The 20,338-nt window shown below is 41.3% G+C and overlaps 4 protein-coding genes across 6 annotated transcripts in view; 3 read left to right on the top strand and 1 right to left on the bottom strand.

The window, feature by feature from the left end:
- Positions 1-1,262, top strand: part of bmper (BMP binding endothelial regulator) — a 22,527-nt gene extending 21,265 nt beyond the window's left edge. The window contains exon 15 of the mRNA XM_042304634.1: positions 29-1,262. Within this exon, the coding sequence (XP_042160568.1) occupies positions 29-210 (182 nt within the window). The 3' untranslated portion in view covers positions 211-1,262. The remainder of the gene's footprint in view (positions 1-28) is intronic.
- Positions 422-7,156, bottom strand: LOC112222913 (ELL associated factor 1). 3 transcript variants are annotated; one of them, XM_024385780.2, is made up of 6 exons: positions 6,914-7,156; positions 6,254-6,354; positions 5,981-6,117; positions 5,683-5,861; positions 5,340-5,585; positions 422-537 (listed from the first exon to the last, which is right to left on the bottom strand). In XM_024385780.2, the coding sequence occupies exons 1-6, from the start codon at positions 7,014-7,016 to the stop codon at positions 521-523; spliced, it is 783 nt and encodes a 260-aa protein (XP_024241548.1). In that variant the 5' UTR covers positions 7,017-7,156; the 3' UTR covers positions 422-520. The 3 variants fall into 3 exon arrangements, with proteins under 3 accessions (XP_024241548.1, XP_024241547.1, XP_024241546.1); XM_024385779.2 differs by lacking the exon at positions 422-537 and adding an exon at positions 1,326-5,218 and having other exon boundaries at positions 6,260-6,354; XM_024385778.2 differs by lacking the exon at positions 422-537 and adding an exon at positions 1,326-5,218.
- Positions 7,157-7,368: 212 nt separating this feature from the next.
- On the top strand, positions 7,369-9,710 carry LOC112222548 (tRNA N(3)-methylcytidine methyltransferase METTL6-like). Its single transcript, XM_042304635.1, has 5 exons — positions 7,369-7,893; positions 7,965-8,099; positions 8,190-8,360; positions 8,454-8,595; positions 9,391-9,710. Exons 1-5 carry the CDS (start codon positions 7,663-7,665, stop codon positions 9,543-9,545), a joined length of 834 nt encoding a protein of 277 aa, XP_042160569.1. The 5' UTR covers positions 7,369-7,662; the 3' UTR covers positions 9,546-9,710.
- A 3,171-nt stretch (positions 9,711-12,881) lies between these two features.
- Positions 12,882-20,338, top strand: part of LOC112222903 (SH3 domain-binding protein 5) — a 37,622-nt gene continuing 30,165 nt past the window's right edge. The window contains exons 1-3 of the mRNA XM_042304636.1: positions 12,882-13,070; positions 15,991-16,089; positions 16,708-16,770. Coding sequence (XP_042160570.1) covers positions 16,012-16,089; positions 16,708-16,770 — 141 coding nt within the window. The 5' untranslated portion in view covers positions 12,882-13,070; positions 15,991-16,011. The remainder of the gene's footprint in view (positions 13,071-15,990; positions 16,090-16,707; positions 16,771-20,338) is intronic.

Consider the following 20,338-nt stretch of genomic DNA (forward strand, 5'->3'; position numbering starts at 1 on the left):
TTCTGCCTAACCAACCCAATCTTCTCAGCAACCCAGTGTAAACACGGAGCGGTGTACGACACCTGTGGCCCGGGCTGCACCAAGACCTGTGACAACTGGAATGAGATCGGGCCCTGCCACAAGCCCTGCATTGCCGGCTGCCACTGCCCAGCCAACCTGGTGCTGTTCCAGGGCCGCTGCATCAAGCCCATAGCCTGCCCTGGCCGGTGACCCTAGTGCCCCAGGGGAAGGGGACTGAGAGAGGGCCAAACAACCAACACTGCCTAGCACTCAGGGTCCATACCTGGGGGAGTGAGGAGTGGGGGGGACATGGGGGTGAGTGTGGGGGGATGAATAGCTGTGCAGACAGGCAACGATGGACTGAAGGGGTTCTCAGAAGACAGGTAGGTCAGGTAGAGGCCTCGTCCACTCTGAGGGAGATACCGGCCATCACAGACTGGGGTTTGGAACTCCGCTGTCGGTTGATCTTACTCGTCCAGCACTACCTTGTGTTTCCACAGGATGGCGCCCATGTTGTCATTCAAATGGGATAGGAATCTGGAGGGAAACATCACCCTTATAGTTAAAAGAGGAAGAGACCCCTTGGGAAAGCCTTTGTGGCTATGCTTCTTTAGTTACTGGACACTCAAGGGACATTCATCCAGACTGTCATGGACCTTCAGGAAAAGGGTGGGGCTGGCTCTGTGTTGAGCCAATATGGCCTCAGTGTTTCACTCTGTTGCAGCACACAGACATTCAAAACCAGGAAACCAACCAATGCATCTTGAACAAGCATGTTCACCCTGCCAGCATAAGGGATAAACTGTACAATGAACATATTGAACCCCCAGGTCTCACTTGCATAGGATTATTTTATACTGTAAACTAACAAGATTTGTATAAAAACAGATAGCTTTTTGTATTATTATTATTGTTATGTTTGTTGTTGATATTGTTAATTTATATATCGATCAATTGATATGTTGTAACAAGAGCCAGAATCACAAATCTAATTTCGTTATAAATGATTTAAAGGGAAAAAAAAGCTATTTATGTATTTGTTGTTTAGTTTGTGTAATTGTGTCTTGTGTGAAGAGAAATGCCCGTATGTGACTCGGTTGTTGCATCATCGCAGGGAAGAAACGTACTGTATTTTTAAATGCTCAGTGTACAGGTTGCTGTGTGTTGATTCTCAAACTGAAGGTGTTCCTCGAGACGTACATTTCACTTGACCTTGTAAGTTATTATTTAAGACCAGCAATATATAATTTCCATGAAACTAATCTCTGACTGTTTTCTTCATTAATTTTGGTTGACTGATGTGAGGTGAACACATAAAAAGTTAATTCAATTTAAATACATGTGCACACTTTAATACACCTCAAAGCACAAAACCTAGAGATAAACGCAATAAGTCAAACACCTCGATAAATGTGGCAAGAGAGGTTGTACTGGGACAGTAACAGTATGGGTCAGAAATAACACTGGATGCCAGATTGACACACATTGGAAATAGCATCCAACTACATGGATCCAAACTGCTGTGAAAACAAAACATTATATTACATTTGTACACACATCGCTTGCTTGCTTTCCCAGACACACAACAGCACCAGTTAAATACCATGTAAGCACCTTATGAACACACATCCCACTGGGCATAAACTGGTTGAATCAACGTTGGTTCAACGTAAATTTGTCAATGTTTTGTGACATGGAATCTATGTGGAAAATATATTGGATTTTAAAAAAGTGATCAATGTCAACTTATTTTGAGGGTGGAATTTCAACCACGGGATTATGTCATTGTTGTAACCAATTTTCAACATAGACAAACCTTGTATAAAATATGTTGAATTTGTACCTTTGAAACATCAGATCTTCAACGACATATCCACTATCAGAAAAATAACAATAGGTTCAGCAGCACCTTCTGTTGGAGAGTTGATCTATATACAGCTATTCATTTGGTTTCCCATCCAGGGTTTTAACCAAGCCCAGCCCTACTTAGCTTTGATATTTGTCACTGACCAGACTAGGACTAAGTGAATGAATAGAACTACATCAAAGTTTATGTAAAGTGCATTTAAAGTTTGACTAGATTTAGTCCTATTCTTTAACTTAGATTTTTGGTTGAGATGGAGACGCAAATCCAACATATCAATTATTAATTTGTAGATAAACTGGATATTGAATAGTATTTGGTTGTCAACACAACCAAATATCAACATTTGAAGGAGATTTATCTTCTGATTGGATAGTTCCATCTGTGCCACTGACTTAGTCTGGCTTTAATTCCAGTTTATCTACAAATTAATTATTGATATGTGGGATTCATGTCTCCATCTCAACCAAAACTCTAAGTTAAAGAATAGGACTAAATCACATCTGACTTTAAATGCACTTAAACTTTGATTTGATTTAGTCACATCCTTTCATTTTGATTCTTGGTTGAGATGGAGACATTAATTCAACATATCAATTGTTAATTTGTAGACAAATTGGAATTAAAGCTATACTAAATCAGGGCAAAAAAGATACATCTCCTTCAAATGTTGATATTTGGTTGTGTTGACAACCAAACACAATTCAATATCACTTTTGCAATACAGTAAATAGCCTATTAACTTGACGACAAGTTAACAAATGATATGTTGGATTCACGTCTCCAATTTAACCAAAACTAAAAGTTAAAGAATAGGATTAAGAATAGGATGAAACCATCCAAGCATTAGATATCCTTTAAAATGTTGATATTTGACTTTTGGAATACAGTAAATAGCCTAAAGTTAAGGCTATCTTACAAACTAATGTAACAGTATTTATTCAATCTTAAAATGAGTAACACACATCCATGGTCACATTTTGAGGTTAGCCTACAGTAACTATATATGTCTTCTGTAATAATTGAAAGCGTGCATGTTCAAACACCGCAGGTCTGTGGAGATCTTCACAATTGCTATAATAATCTGCGCAGAATCTCAAACATTATTGATCACTTTGTACTATGTGATTTTAATGTAGTCTCAGCTGCAATCCAGGTCATTTGGTCGTGCTATTAAATTATACAGTGATAACACATAAAATTATTGTATAAATACAAATTATCTGACATTTTATTCCCATTTGAACCTTGTGGTTTAAAATGGTTGAAAGCGCAGTGATAACATTTAGATTATAACTAAACTAGAAATCACCGTTTTTCGAATTGGAATTTGGATGGTTGACTGCATAGTGATAACACACCGGAAATTCAACAAACTTCTGGCTGACTTTTTGAGTGGGTGAATAAAGGTTGAAATTTCATTGATCAACGTCTCAACCAAATATTACCCACATTTCCACGTTTAAATTACGTGGAGTGCCCACTGGGATACAATGACAGGGATACAGCCACAACGTCACATCAAGATATTTTGGATTGGGGATTGTTTTGTTACAGGGCACATGATATAGAGTATCAAATGATATTCACTGTCACAACAGTTGCTAAATTAAAATATGTGATCCAACGTGACTGCTATCACTCCAAATCAGTTGAATCTATGGAACTGATGAAAAAAACAAGTGGTCATTTTATATCAGCGTTTACATTTTATGAATAACTCAACATCTAGTGAAAATAGACGCATTTTTAAGTAAAAATAGAAGTTCGGTGTCTGTATTCTAAAAACGACTTGTTTTGCTTCTTTGGTCCTTCTGAAAATGTCTACACTGGTCTGAAACTAGGCCAGTGATATACGGTTGGGAATTTGGGACAGTGATATATGGTTGGGCCAGTAACCAGGTTTCCATCCAACCTTTTCATGCGAGTAAAGTACATGTCGGATAAAACAATGCCACGACAGGTCTGGTGGAAAAAGCCCATTTTGTCGGTAAACTTTCCAAATTTCGATAAAACAAAATACAGTAGACAGTGTGTCTGTAAAATTAATAATGCGAGAAATGGCAGTGGAAACGCCTTCATGTGCAAATATTGATATAACTATCATATCGAAATAAATTTGGAGTCATGTGATGATATTGTGTGGTCCTCCCACTACGACTACGGAAAGCATGCAGTTTATTAGGCTATATGAAATAAATGATGATAAACTTTACATGGTGGTGAAAGTGCACGGTGATGAGCCTTTCCAATAAATATCGAGGGTCTTATTCTGGTGACATGATGATCGATGCTAGGCTGCCGCTTGACAAATAAAAGATAATCACGCTTTATCCATAATAATCTCATCATGTAGACTAGCCTACCTGCGGGCTGTTGGCTAGAGCGCTCGTGCAAAGACCAGATTCGCAATATAACGCAACATTAGTAGTTTAAAATGCGATGGAAACCCATTAAACTTGTATTTATGTGCACTACGTCATCACACACTTACTGTTATCCGCAACACATCGATTTGATGGAAACATATCTGGTGGGAATATGCACATGTTGTTTTAATGCAGATTTTAGAATGTTCGCATGAAAATCTGTCACCAATTGGATGGCAATCTAGCTATTGAGTGAGACTGAATCAGAAAGTCAAATGATAGATGTGGAAATAGTAGAATATTAGCTATAAAGTGTATGATGAACTCGTAAGTACTGGTTGTTAGTTGCATTTAACTGTTAGGTCAGACAGGTGCTGTTAAAGCAATGCAAAATATTTTAGGTGGAAACTGCTGAAAGTTATGATATTACAATTAAACTAAAGTGCTTTGACAGGTAAAGGATTGACCCAGGCTCATTTACTACCATTTACCTGTTACTGATATTTACCTGTTCACCAGAACAGGTCAATATTCCAGCTAAACACTTTAGTAAGTGGTCAATTGAAACTGATTTTACATGAAAATTATGAGTATGTCCTTTAGTATCCTCTATAGCTTAAGATTGATGTGAGCTGCATCCTGGCCTCTTGAAAGACTGATTTTTGAAAGTGTCATGATTCTGATAAAAACATGGAATGGGTGAAATGCTTTCAGTGCCTTCTTTTGATTTCCAGATAAATAGGGAAGATGGGGGTGATATAGAAATACACTATTAAATCTCAAGGTTGGCCAGTTTCTCAAGAGATATAAAAAAATACAATAAAACCAGACTTTACAGTTGGGTCGGTTGCCACAGCAGCAAAACAACGGAACCAGGCAAAGAGAAGAAAGAGGAGAGCAAGATGGTGTGATAATGAGAGGTAGATGGGGGCAGTTCAGTCGTCGTCACTGTCGCTGCCTGACTCACTCAACTGGAGGTCGTTCCCTGTGGAAACACCAACACACACATTGCAACCACCACCTACAGACTTCAATCGAGAGATCAATTATTAGTAGTCCCCCCCAACGTAGAGTGCTACACTGGCCCTACCAGCCCTGGTACTCACTGAGCGTGTTCATCAGCTGGTTGCTGCCCTGTTGCCTGTCTGCTCCTCCGTTGGCCATGGGATTACGGTTGGGGGAGGGCTGGATGTGGGGGAGAGGGAGTGGGACAGGTTGGGGGTGAGGGGCGTCATGCTCCCCATCACTGCTGGAGCTGTCATCCCCACTACCAGAACCACTGGCAGAGTCAGATGAGCTGCTGCCGCTACTGCTGCTCATTTGTTCAATAACCTCCACCTCCGCTCGCAGCTCTGTGCCAGGACAGGACGGGATGACAGAGGCAACAGTCAATAGAGAAACAAGAAGGATCACTTGGTAAAAGTGGTGGCAACACATGAAGAGGCTCACCTCTCTTGATGTCATCTAGTTGGGGCTCAGGGGAGGGGTTGTCCTTGGAAGGGGAGGGGGAGGTCTTGGCCCCTGCACCAGGCTTAGTGGGGGCACGGAACTGCGCTGGAGGCTGGGTGGCAGTGGCACGCACCGACTGTTGCTCAATCCTGGCCTGGATCTTACTGCTGCCCTCCGCTCTGAAAAACAAAGTCAACAGCTGCACATCTACTGTCACAAATGATCTGCAAAACACATTTATCCTAAAGGTTCATTGTTACTATGCATTTTTGAGACAGTGTTTTGGTTAACCCCTCACCTGGTTTTCTTGACCTGGATACTGCTGCTCAACTTCTCCAGCATGTACTCCCCAGTGTCATGATTGATGATAAGAACACAGTCTTTCTGATATGGCCGCTTATTCCCTTTGAATACTGTCATGGGTGGTGTAGAGCCCTACGAACAACACAATAACAAGTATCATGATCAAGTACACTGTTTGCTTTCATCTTTCTGCAGTGGAGTTATCAGAAAAAACTTTTGTCATTGTACAGTACAGGCAAAAGACCACAGTTGACTAAAAAACACCCACTCTTACTGGAATGTGAGGTAATGTGATGGTGACTTCCTCTCCTTTACCGACTTGCAACTCTCCTTCGCAGCTTGTGTCAATTGAAGCTGGTTTGAAATCATCTACAAGTGTGAAAGAGTGGGAAAGATAATTATAAGGTCAGAAATACTAGTTACCTGTCCAAAATTGTAATCAGTAACATAACTTTAAAATTTCCCAAACTCAATAACGTAATCTGATTACTTTCCCCTTAAGAGGCATTAGAAGAAGTAAAAATAATACAAAAGGGCCCATCAAACAAATTTGGTGTGTCATCATAATAGTGGTATCTGACTCAGACTAGTTCAGGTGGAACAACCTTAAACTTGCACCTTTCTTCAGTACTGCATTGAATGTCATTGAGAAAACAGAAAGGTGTTAATGTATTTTTTTGCAAACATCCTTCCTGAATTTAAAAGTATTTGTAATCTGATTACAATATTTTTGCTGGTAACGTACCGTACCGGAGTACCGTTCGTTTTTTTGTACTCAAGCTAGCTAATAGTAACAAGCTACATTGTTAGGTAACGTTAACTAGCTGACCAACTTGTCAAAAGGCGTGACTAAAGTTGGGTATAGTAAAATAAACTTCACATATTTACACATTTATATTTAATCACTAAAAATAGTCTGGCTACTAACATCTGATGGTGTGAAATGACGATTTTGGCCTCTTCTCAAAGCTCTCTCCGAGCTTCAAAACATGTTCTTCTTTGTCCAAGAGCGGATTTGTACTCCCATTCATGACTCTGTTGGAAGTTTAATATTCACATTTATTTAAATTATGCTGCGTTAAAAAATGTAATGATGATTAGATACTTTAGCTAGCTGTGCAGCTAGCTAAGATTTTTAGCAAAACAATCCCTACGTCACATGACCACTCCTTTTCCTGTTTTGTTCCAGTGCTGAAATGTCACCGATAGGATCTGAACACCATAATTTGGTTGACCCCTAAATAAACACCCACAAATCAGCATATTTAGTACATTAGAGTTAGTAACAATGTATTATTATCTATTAGCATAATAATACGAATTTCCCTCATACGAATAAGTACAACGTTTTTACTGACTGATATAAACAAGCCGGAATCATCGTAACCAAACACTGTTCCCACACGGACAAAGAAAACTACATGCCACACGAGAAATCTTAGAACATTTCTGGACATAAACAATGTATGTGGAAATATTCCCTGCATTTTCATTAAGTCTATCACTATAATGTGTTAGTACCATCCATTAACATTAGCTGGATAATTAAATATGGATTGGTGAAATAATAGATTTGAGGATGTCAAGGACGTGCTGCTATAAGCTACTATCGTAAACTACAGTAGTGCAAGTTATGGCACTATCAAAGCAAGACGACACCTCCAATGTTGGGTTGCCATGTCTTATCCACCTGTCCAAAGAAAAACATGTACTGGCAGGAATTTGAATGAGAAAGAGATGGAGAAACTGACAGGTGACCAGACTTTGGTGTCTGACTTCAAGCAGATGAAGTTGGAAAAGGAGGCACAGAAAAACTGGGACTTGTTTTACAAAAGGAACACAACAAACTTTTTCAAGGATAGGCATTGGACCACCAGAGAGTTTGAAGAACTGAAAGTGTGCCTTGAGGTAAGAAGATGGCGTAGGAAGTTGTTAGGTTCCCTACTAGGGGTGCATCCCAATACATTTCTTTCTCTCAGTTTGAAGTCCAGAAGCTGGTCCTGCTTGAAGCTGGCTGTGGGGTTGGGAACTTCATCTTCCCACTACTGGAGGAAGACCTCAACATCTTTGTCTATGCCTGTGACTTCTCACCACGAGCTGTGGAGTTTGTGAAGGTAAGAAGATGTACCACTGATGATCCAGAGCCAGTGGGACTTTTAACAAAACAACACTGATATCCAGTGTCATTTTCATTTTGTCCTCAGGAACACTCCCTGTACTGCACTGAGCGCTGCAGTGTGTTTCAGTGTGACCTGACAAAGGATGACCTGAGGGGTAATGTCCCAGTGGGCAGTGTGGATGTGGCCACGCTCATATTTGTCCTCTCAGCTATCCACCCAAACAAGATGCAGCAGGCTCTGGACAACATTTACAGGGTGAGACAGGGCCGAGGAAAAGGATGAAACTGCAGTAAACACTTTAAACACCCTCAAAATAACTTATGACTGAATTGACGTTCTCTGTGTCAGGTTCTGAAGCCAGGGGGCATCCTACTGTTCAGGGACTATGGCCTGTATGACCACGCCATGATGAGGTTTAAGGCGGGAAACAAACTGGGAGAGAACTTCTACGTCAGACAGGATGGCACCAGGTCTTATTTCTTTTCCAAAGGTCAGTCCATTCCTCTTTCTCTTTCCTCTCCTACATTTTCCCTCATAGTAGTTATTTGATGTTTTTTGTCTTTCTTTATTGTCTTTTCGAATTACGCACAAGCAGTCTCTTCTATGGGACTTTCTCTGTTTATACATTTTTAATCTTGATTATTGTCTAATCTTGATTATTGTCCAGTGCTGCAAGGAAAGACCTAGTTAATCAGCAGCTGGCCAAGAACAGAGAGGTACATCTTGCTCTTCAGTTTAATCAGAGGGCTGATATAAATGCTATACATGCCAGTCTCTCTTGGCTAAGAGTTGAGGAGAGACTGACTGCATCACTTCTTCTTTTTATAAGAAATATTAATGTATTGAAAATGCCAAACTATTTGCATAGTCAACTTACACACAGCTCTGACACAAACACATTTACCCCACCAGACATGCGACCAGGGTTCTTTTCACAGTCCCCAAATCCAGAACAAATTCAAGAAAGCGTACAGTATTATATAGAGCCATTATTGCATGGAACTCCGTTTCTTCTCATATTGCTCAAATAAACAGCAAACCTGGTTTAAAAAACCGATAATGCAACCTTTCCCCTATTTGACTGAGTTTGTGTGTATGCATTGATATGTAGGCTATGTGTGCCTTTATTTATTTTTAATGTAGTTCTGCCCTTGAGCTGTTCTTGTCTATTAATGTTCTGTATTATTTCATGTTTTGTGTGGAGCCCAGGAAGAGTAGCTGCTGCTTTTGCAACCGCTAATGGGGATCCTAATAAAATACCAAATCTGAACTGTCTGTGTTTCAGAGCTCCTGGCAGACCTGTTCAGAGGGGTGGGGTTCGAGAGTGTAACCAAAGAGTACGTGCTACGAGAAACGGTCAATAAGAAGGAGGGGCTTTGTGTGCCCAGGGTGTTCCTTCAAAGCAAGTTCCGAAGGCCAGACCAATTACAGGGCTCCTGAAGTCCCTTTCCTCAACAAATGCTTGAAACCTTTAAAGGCACAAATGGACTGAGACCTTCATATATGAATGGACATCATTGGACAAAAGCCTACACTGCCGTATTGCTGATTAAGTGCTGTTTGTTTGATTATGCTTTTTTATTAATAAAACCGGTGGGAAAAGTACCCAATTGTCGTACTTGAGTAAAAGTAAAGATACCTTAATAGAAAATGACTCAGGTAAAAGTCACCCACTAAATTACTACTTGAGTAAAAGTAAAAAATGGTGTGGTTTTAAATAGTAAATCAAAAGTAAATGTAATTGCTAAAATATACTTAAGTATCAAAAGTAAATGCTATTCATCATTTCAAATACCTTATATTAAGCAAACCAGAAAGCACAATTGATGTTTTATTTACTGATAGCCAGGGGCACACTCCAACACAGACATCATTTACAAACAAAGCATTTGTGTTTAGTGAAGCCCGCCAGATCAGAGGCAGTAGTGATGACTGTGTTCTCTTGATAAGTATGTAAATTTGAAAACGTTCCTATCATGCTAAGCATTTGAAATGTAACGAGTACTTTTGTGTTTCAGGGACAATGTATAGGAGTAAAAAGTACACATTTTCTTTAGGGATGTAAAAGTTGTAAAAAAATTGAAGTTGGAAAGTACAAATACCCCAAAAAACTACTTAAGTATCAAATCAAATCATCAAATCAAATCAAATTTTATTTGTCACATACACATGGTTAGCAGATGTTAATGCGAGTGTAGCGAAATGCTTGTGCTTCTAGTTCCGACAATGCAGTAATAACGAGCAAGTAATCTAACTAACAATTCCAAAAAAACTACTGTCTTATACACAGTGTAAGGGGATAAAGAATATGTACATAAGGATATATGAATGAGTGATGGTACAAGCAGCATAGGCAAGATACAGTAGATGATATCTTACAGTATAAATATGAGATAAGTATGTAAACCAAGTGGCATAGTTAAAGTGGCTAGTGGTACATGTATTATATTTCCAGGATGCAGTCATGATATAGAGTACAGTACAACAATGCATATGAGATGAACAATGTAGGGTAAGTAACTTATAAAAGCATTGTTTAAAGTGGCTGTGATATATTTACATCATTTCCCATCAATTCCCTGATTAAAGATGGCTGGAGTAGAGTCAATGTCATTGACAGTGTGTTATGCAAGCCACTCAATGTTAGTGGTGGCTGTTTAACAGTCTGATGGCCTTGAGATAGAAGCTGTTTTTCAGTCTCTCGGTCCCAGCTTTGATGCACCACTACTGACCTCGCCTTTGGATGACTTTAGGCACTGAACAGGCAGTGGCTTAGATTTTTGATGTCCTTGATTTTCTTTATGGCCTTCCTGTAAATCGGGTGGTGTAGTGTCCTGGAGGGCAGGTAGTTTGCCCCGGTGATGCGTTGTGCAGACCTCACTGACCCTCTGTAGGTTGAGGGCAGTTGCCATACTGATTTTTAAGCCCGCCAGGATGCGGGCTGATTGTCCTGTCTGTAGAAGTTTGTGAGTGCTTTTGGTGACAAGCCGAATTTCTTCAGCCTCCTGAGGTTGAAGAGGCGCTGCTGCGCCTTCTTCACAACGCTGTCTGTGTGGGTGGACCAATTCAGTTTGTCTGTGATGTGTATGCCGAGGAACTTAAAACTTGCTACCCTCTCCACTACTGTTCCATCGATGTGGATGGGGGGGTGTTCAAAGTATTCAAAGTACTTCAAAGTATTTGTACTTAGTTACTTTACACCAGTGATACAACTATATGTGCATATGATGGAGAATTTCTTAGAGAGAATGGTTTGGTTGTGTAGTTTCAGAGTAGTTAAAGTTCCAATACTATTCTTTGCTGCCAACTTTTCCAATCATGTAACACATTTTTTTTACCACAAGGGGGCAACAAAACCTGTAAAAAAAATATGTGTAACATCAAATGCTCCTTGGTTAGTCGAAATAAATAATGTCTCATTTTTTATCCTCCTCAATTTGTTTTATATTTCCAGGTGATCATGTTTACCTAGCATTCATACACAATGTGCATAGTTGGCAAAACCATGTTGACTTGTAAAAATGTAAAAGTGATGTTTTAATGTAGATCTCTTGCACCTAACAATCTCTGATGGACAGATGCATGTAACATATCTGACACAATTATGCAAGATTTGAGTTATTGGTGTCTGAGATTAACCTAATGATTCTGAGTGGGCAGGATTTGTTTTAGTGCAACAGTAACAGATCCTGAGATGTTTAAGTTACCACTACGAGAATACCTCTGCTTTTATGTCTTTAGGCACTGAACAACGAGCATCTGGATTAGATTTTGAGACCACCTCTTTTTTTCTGTCCCCCCTCCAAATCCACCCTTCTGTGACACCACAAAGTAACCCCTGACCCTGTAGTAGGATGAGTCAGCAGCAAGCAACTGAATTTTTAATCACATGTAACCTTTTCAAAAACCTCTACAGGTGCTTATCCTGTCTGTGCGTGTGTGTGTGCGTATGTGCAGGTTTTTTGTGTGTATTTTTTCATGTGGAACTGACCCCACCATGCGTTTGCCCTTTCCAGCAGTGGACTGGGTCAGTGTGGGTTTGTGCCATGTCACCTTTGGGAGATGAGACAAGGGAACACCTTTCACTCCTCTCACATCATCAGGAACGTGAGGGAAGCTGGATCCACAGTACATGAGGAGTCTGACATTCAGTGAAATGCCACAACCCCACCAGACACTGTCTGCTGACACTTGGGGCTCAAAGGCTCCCTTCTGGCTTTTTATAGCCTGTTCTGGGTTTCCTGATTCAGTAGATGATGGCAAAGCACTGCCGTTTTAAAAGGGTTCTTTATATCACCAGGTAGGTTCCAATCACAGCCTGGAATCAAACCAGGGACTGTAGTGACAACCTTTAGCACTGAGGTGCAGTGCCATAGACTGCTGCGCCACTCGGGAGCCCATGTTAATATCTGTCCACAAGAGATTAGTCTGAGAAAGGCTTTGCACAGTTTCACTGACATTCATCTCTGACAGAGATCTATCATTTGTATAGAAATGGGGTTGATTTATAGATCAGATAATCAGTGCAGTGCCCAGGTCAGACCGACCCTACCCACTGGGTACAGAACTCAATGCAACGTCTATTCCACGTTCAATGAATATAGCACATATCTATCAGCGTTGTCCGTTCTACACAATCCATCTCCCTCCTCAATGTTCTGAACGTTCCGCACTACTAAACAGGACCAAGATCCGCCTCTCTTATATCGCTGTGTCTTTTCCTTTATAGAGAGGGCACTTCCTGTAGAAAAGACTCTCGCACAGGCACAGGCTCTGGCTGAGGTCAGCTCTGCTCCACAAGAGCTCATAGCCTTCTAGTACTCTATATCTGGAGGGGTTTGACATATCCTGTTATTCAGACTAATTCCATTGGGTGGACAACATGCTGACTGCTGTAGATGACCTTGTGCTTTTGATAGTAGTTACAGTGTTGTAATGTGGGAAGCTATAGGCTTGTGAGATAAGGTTAGTACACCGTTTCCTCTATAATTACCTAGGAAGGGATCTTAATGATATTGACTTATATTGATTTCAGTAAAATAAATAAATACATGTGTTCACAGTCTTAGATGTGACTTTTTGGGGATTATGGTTTTAAAAAAGTATTGGAGAAACACTGTTGTCTATGTAGTTATGAATGCCTATTGAAATACTAATCCTGATTTCACATTGGTTCTTGATATACTGCATATTCCCACTCCCCGCCTGATCACTGCCATCCTACTGGGCTGTATACAATATATGTGATCCTCCTAAATGAGGCATGTTATTCTCTGTCGGTGAATGGGTAGCAGATGTATTCCAAGACGGTTTTCCAAACGGGACACGACCCAATCAGATTGGAGCGCTGTGGGAAAAGTCATTGAGGTTTTCCTGACTGGTTGATCTGCTTCCTCCTGTCGTCGTGTCTCGTTATTAACACTGTCAGTGAACTGGAGTTCTAACAGGCCCGCTCTAGCTGGTCTGTTCGCTGGTTTTAAGGTGAGCAGCCAGACAGTCTGAGTTACATAACTGTCAAAACAATCACCCCCCTCAATCTGCCTGTCTGCTTGCCAGCCATCCTCTGCTTCTCTCTTTACCCCTCTAATGGGCATGGGGAATGAAAACAAGGGTGTCTGGATGTGGGTATGAGAGAGGGAGAGAAAGAGAGAGCGATAGAAGGAGTAAGTAGGCACCTGTGTTTGTGTTGACTGTACCTGTGTGTATACAGGTCCAAGAGGTGTGTGTTTGTGTTGACTGTACCTGTGTGTATACAGGTCCAAGAGGTGTGTGTTTGTGTTGACTGTACCTGTGTGAATACAGGTCCAAGTGGTGTGTGTTTGTGTTGACTGTACCTGTGTGAATACAGGTCCAAGAGGTGTGTGTTTGTGTTGACTGTACCTGTGGTGAATACAGGTCCAAGAGGTGTGTGTTTGTGTTGACTGTACCTGTGTGAATACAGGTCCAAGAGGTGTATGTTTGTGTTGACTGTATCTGTGTGAATACAGGTCCAAGAGGTGTATGTTTGTGTTGACTGTATCTGTGTGAATACAGGTCCAAGTGGTGTGTGTTTGTGTTGACTGTATCTGTGTGAATACAGGTCCAAGTGGTGTGTGTTTGTGTGTGTGGGAGAAAAATAGGGTGTAATCCCTGGATGTAGTCCCACACTGCAGAGATGCTATCCTCCTGTCCTAGCTATGGGAACAGCCCTGAAGGCAGCGCCATGTCTGAGTACCCTGTACTTACGTACTGTAGCTCACCTTACTATCAACGGCTGTCTAATCACGCACTGCAGCACCGATAAGGACCTCTTATATTCTGAGGTTAACAAACAAAATGGGCTGTTGAACAGAACTGTGTCTGAGGATAAGGGTCCTTCACTGATGATGTGAATGGGTGCTATTTGCCTATCTAATCATATTTACTATATCTGGGTCACATGGTGTCTGAATCAGGATGGGACAAACACAGCTAACAAGAAGTGAACCTGATTAGATTGTATGGGCTCAATAGCTTTGATTAGGTCTGTCTTGTCATCATAGTGCACTGCAGTAAAATAACTGGAAATCAAGCATTCTAATGGTAGTTGAATGATAACCGAGCCTTATGTTCTAATGTCAAGCAATAGCACTGATATGTGTCATTCAAAGCCTCTGTCGCTTCACAAGCTCTTTATAACATTACCACCTACACATTACATTTACATATCGGGCATTCCATTACCTTAGATTGAGAGAAAGTGAGATTTAAAAAGATTTAGATAAAAAAATGTCCATGAAAAAAGGGGACAGTTCCATTCAGATGTAAAACAATCCCAAATGAGTCCTGTCTAACATGATTGGTGTGGGTTTTTACACAACAGCATCTCAACTTCTGAAACACAGATCATGTTGCTTTATATAATGCATTTTAATATGATTTTAGAACATAAATGTGCCTTATTATGGGTATAATTTCAACGTGAGGGAATTGTTATAAAAAGCTGGAAGCTATAAATCAATATAACATAAGGTTTTGATTATATAGGCCATTTCCCATTCTGATATTACTTGGGGTGAGTATTTATCTACAACTGACGTGCATGATACCATATGAATATAATTCTAGATCTATGAATGATACCTCATCAGATTGTTCTTGAACTCTATTTCTTTGAATCCAGACCTAACAGACCAACATCGCATGTTTAATCTATAAGACATCCCCCCCATTCATTTACTGTATCATGCATTGCTTACGGTGTTACGCTGCTCAGCACTGGGCTACTTATGTTATGAGTACACAGTATATGGTATCTGAGAATTGGAAAAAGTGAGTCTAGAATAGAGAGTATCTGGTATTTTGGAGTTGACTAATACAAAGAGGGTATCTAGTTGGGTTTGGCTAACTGGCATTTGTGGAATGCAGGGGAACTGAATATCTGAGGGTATTCATTAAATACCAATACCATTCATTATTATCTGAAATCTGGAACATTTTATTGTGGGAATAAATATATATTAATGACATTTATAAAAAAGGTATTGAGCTTCCCAAATTGTATATTCAGCGTGTTATAACTGTTTTACCACACATTAAGTAGTCTCTGGTGGTACATACATCTATAAATGCATCGGTTTGGGACAGCAGAAGGGGCGTAACGTTACGCTGTAGATACTCGTACACAAGTCATTTCATCATCACTTGCTCAGTGTATTGGACGCAGACAGAGCGCTGCTCAGTCAATTGTCATACATGACGATTATCACTCTTTTGTCTTTCAATTACCTGTATATCGCCTTGATTATACATATTTCAAAAATCGTTTTTATCATTGCCAACGTTGCAGTGTGATTGAGAGTGTTCTGGAAATTCCTGTGTCGCTGTTAGAGCGTCTCTTGGAAATTGGCTTTGTTCGCTCCGACAGCACACAGCTTTATCATCCAGAATGGACCATTTGGAGAAGGAAAATAGGTCTGACGAAGATTCGGAATACGAAGAAGAGGAGGTGGACCCTAGAATTCAGGTACGTTATAATAACAATTGCTCTTTGTTTCAATTGAGACTAACTAATCAATTCATTTAACTGCATTTGATACGTTCACTATCCAATGGACATTTTAAGAGTATGTATTATCACTGGCAGAAAGTCTGCCTGATTTGGGGTCAAATTGTTTAAAAAAAAAATATTTTTTATTGATTTATCAAGAGTGTCTGTCTACCTTGAACAAAATGTCTGTATTGTACCTGACTTAGTTGCGATGTAGGCCTACTGGTTATGTTTATGATGGGCTATGTTTTAGCCAACCTTGTTTTTGATTTAGTGGAATGCATGGGAGTAAAGGCCTGACACTCAAATAGCATGTTCATCTGAATGTACCTTCTGCTGTGTATTAGGCTATTCATTGGTTGAAAAATAACACTGTTTAACCTTAAAAGCTATGTGCATTTAATATATCCATAAATCAAGATAGTAGCTGATTCTTGTGTTTGTTCAAACCATCACTCTGGCTAACTTCTATTGTTCAGTCTAGTATTTCACAGAAGTGTAACACATTCCAGATGTTGCAGACTTCCCAGATACTGTACTACATTCCTTTCTCTTGGTGTTGCTCAATATTGTCCTTTGCTCTCTTTCTTACAGGGAGAACTGGAGAAACTCAACCAGTCTACAGACGACATCAACAGATGTGAGACACAACTGGAGGTAAAACAGTACACACACACACACACACACACACACACACACTTTCAAGTTTGACATACATTTTCCCTCCAAAGTGCACCACATGACTGACACTGATCGACAATTACAAGGTGACCCACTATCAAAGAATTCCTTTCAACCATTAGACATTGACCTCTGCATATGAAAGATGATCTGTTCAGGTCATTGAGGTGGTTGATGTTGCAGAATGTTGATCTTTGGATGCTGTTAAATGTCAGTAAAGTGGTAGCACACGGCGCTGTCAGTCACATACCTTTTTGGAACTGTATTAAGGTAAAAGTGTCGTTAGGAAATCCGTTTGGGTGAAAGGAGCCATTCAGTCTATAAAATACCTGTCATTTCTAATGTTTACTGGATCCTCACCGCCTTGAGCAGCATAAAGTGTCAATAACTTCAAGTACAATGTTTCCATTGATCTTGAGGTTCAATGAGTGCTTGTGGAATATTTACTTGTTTTTCGAGTTCCGATTATACCCCCTCTGTGTTGTTGTTGAGTCAGAGGATCATGGTCGAATCTGTTTATTTGTAGACCCAGTTTGATGTTGGATTCAACGGTGCGCCAATCAGGGAAGCGTGTCTATTTGACATGGACGTGAGTCCTTACCGGTGGCTCCACCAATCTGTAAACAAAATGAATGTCTCAAAATATCAGATAAAGGCCTCTGTGAGAACCCTTTGCATCAGACACACAAACAAAATATTATCCAGGATGGTTTGTTTCTGAGAGCACGGATTGATGTCCAACCTTTTTTTAATGCATTTGACTTTAAAGGGGATAAACACACAGATGTACTGATTCACCATTTCTTAAACCACCTCTCAAGTACATACCCGAGGGAAGTAGGGGTACTGAGGGTGCTGCAGCACCCCCTAAAAAAATCAGAGTTAAATGTTAAAGGAAGAAATCTTAACTACTGCTCCGTGCAGATTTGGCAGAGCTTCTGGTGTTGGTGGAGTCAGGTGGATCGCCAGCAGCAGAGCCCAGTGGAGATAGGCCTGTCATCATGCCCTGGTAATGGACCATTGGCTGTAGGGTTTATTGATCAGGTCAAGCAGCACGTGTGACTGCTTTTGTGACAAGGGGAAAAGCAGAACAATGGCTGTAGTTCCATAACATCTGTGAGCATTTTTTTTATTGCATTCCGAGGCCTTTCATTAATATCAATATCAACATCCAAGTGGAATAAGCTGTAGCTGGGTAAAGGGCAATACAGTTACACAAATGGATTGGATTGAATTTGAGTATTTTTAGGTTTACCACTGTGTGTTTTAGATGGTGTTCAGTGTATGAGGAGGCTGTGACAGAGGAGATGAAATGCGTCACAAAAGCAACGCTCTGCTCAACCCTGATGTGTGAGGGACGGAGAGACTGCACTGTACTGTAACCTCTGAGGTGTGAGGGACGGAGAGACTGCACTGTACTGTAACCTCTGAGGTGTGAGGGACGGAGAGACTGCACTGTACTGTAACCTCTGAGGTGTGAGGGACAGAGAGACTGCACTGTACTGTAACCTCTGAGGTGTGAGGGACAGAGAGACTGCACTGTACTGTAACCTCTGAGGTGTGAGGGACAGAGAGACTGCACTGTACTGTAACCTCTGAGGTGTGAGGGACGGAGAGACTGCACTGTACTGTAACCTCTGAGGTGTGAGGGACGGAGAGACTGCACTGTACTGTAACCTCTGAGGTGTGAGGGACGGAGACACTGCACTGTACTGTAACCTCCGAGGTGTGAGAGACAGAGAGACTGCACTGTAACCTCTGATGTGTGAGGGACGGAGAGACTGCACTGTACTGTAACCTCTGAGGTGTGAGGGACAGAGAGACTGCACTGTACTGTAACCTCTGAGGTGTGAGGGACAGAGAGACTGCACTGTACTGTAACCTCTGAGGTGTGAGGGACAGAGACTGCACTGTACTGTAACCTCTGAGGTGTGAGGGACGGAGAGACTGCACTGTACTGTAACCTCTGAGGTGTGAGGGACGGAGAGACTGCACTGTACTGTAACCTCTGAGGTGTGAGGGACAGAGAGACTGCACTGTGCTGTAACCTCTGAGGTGTGAGGAACAGAGAGACTGTACTGTAACCTCTGAGGTGTGAGAGACAGAGAGACTGTACTGTAACCTCTGAGGTGTGAGGGACAGAGAGACTGCGCTGTACTGTAATCTCTGAGGTGTGAGGGACAGAGAGACTGTACTGTAACCTCTGAGGTGTGAGGGACAGAGAGACTGTACTGTAACCTCTGAGGTGTGAGGGACAGAGAGACTGCACTGTACTGTAACTTCTGAGGTGTGAGGGACAGAGAGACTGCACTGTACTGTAACCTCTGAGGTGTGAGGGACAGAGAGACTGCACTGTACTGTAACCTCTGAGGTTTAGGGACAGAGAGACTGTACTGTAACTTCTGAGGTGTGAGGGACAGAGAGACTGTACTGTAACCTCTGAGGTGTGAGGGACAGAGAGACTGCACTGTACTGTAACCTCTGAGGTGTGAGGGACAGAGAGACTGTACTGTAACCTCTGAGGTGTGAGGGACAGAGAGACTGCACTGTACTGTAACCTCTGAGGTGTGAGGGACAGAGAGACTGTACTGTAACCTCTGAGGTGTGAGGGACAGAGAGACTGCACTGTACTGTAACCTCTGAGGTGTGAGGGACAGAGAGACTGCACTGTAACCTCTGAGGTGTGAGGGACAGAGAGACTGCACTGTACTGTAACCTCTGCTGTATCAGCTATTGGAGAAAAAGAGGGAGATGGTGGAAATGAGAACAGAAAAAAAGGGGATGGAGTAGAGGGAGAGAGTGGGGGAGGAAATGCATTACGAGGAGAGATGGAGCATCCTCTGAATTTTCTCTATTGAGAAATAGATGGTTTACATGGCCTGTTCACACACATTGTACAGTTTTCATACCCAACAACTCCCCCTTGTTGTTCTGAGACTGAAATAATGCATGGTGCCTCCCCGGCAGTGGCCTCTTGCTATGCAGGAGGTTGGGTGGCTGTTTTTCTCTCAGGATGGCAGGTATCTGATAACCGCGGCAGAATTCCAGTCTGACAGAGTACAGTAAACAAACATGTTGGGCCAGCTGAACAGAAAGTACCAAGGTGTAGCAAATGGCAAACAGTGGTGGTGGAGCCATCACTGTATTTGGTTCCTTGATCTGCATACACACTGAATGGGAAGGAGCTAGGGTTCAGGGGCTAGGGTTCAGGGGCTAGGGTTCAGGGGCTAGGTTTCAGGGGCTTGGGGTTGTTTTCGGACATGGTGTTTGTCCTCAGATGCCAGCTTGTTGCAGGATGAGTGATGTCACAGGAAGTGTGTGTCCCTGCCCTGTTCTCACAATTGGCCTTCTATCCCTCAGATTTGAAATGGTAATAGGAAGGATATCTTAGTCCAGAACACTGGTGCAGATTCATATAAAGTCTCTTTACATATTTCAACTTTCAAAGAATTGAAAAAGGTCCAATAAACTTATTGCATAAGTGCAATATATTTTTTCCACACTGACATCTCCAGGAATCTGTTTTCATGCTTGTTTTTGTTTT

Source organism: Oncorhynchus tshawytscha, linkage group LG23 (genome assembly GCF_018296145.1).
Source record: "Oncorhynchus tshawytscha isolate Ot180627B linkage group LG23, Otsh_v2.0, whole genome shotgun sequence".
Taxonomy (NCBI): domain Eukaryota; kingdom Metazoa; phylum Chordata; class Actinopteri; order Salmoniformes; family Salmonidae; genus Oncorhynchus; species Oncorhynchus tshawytscha.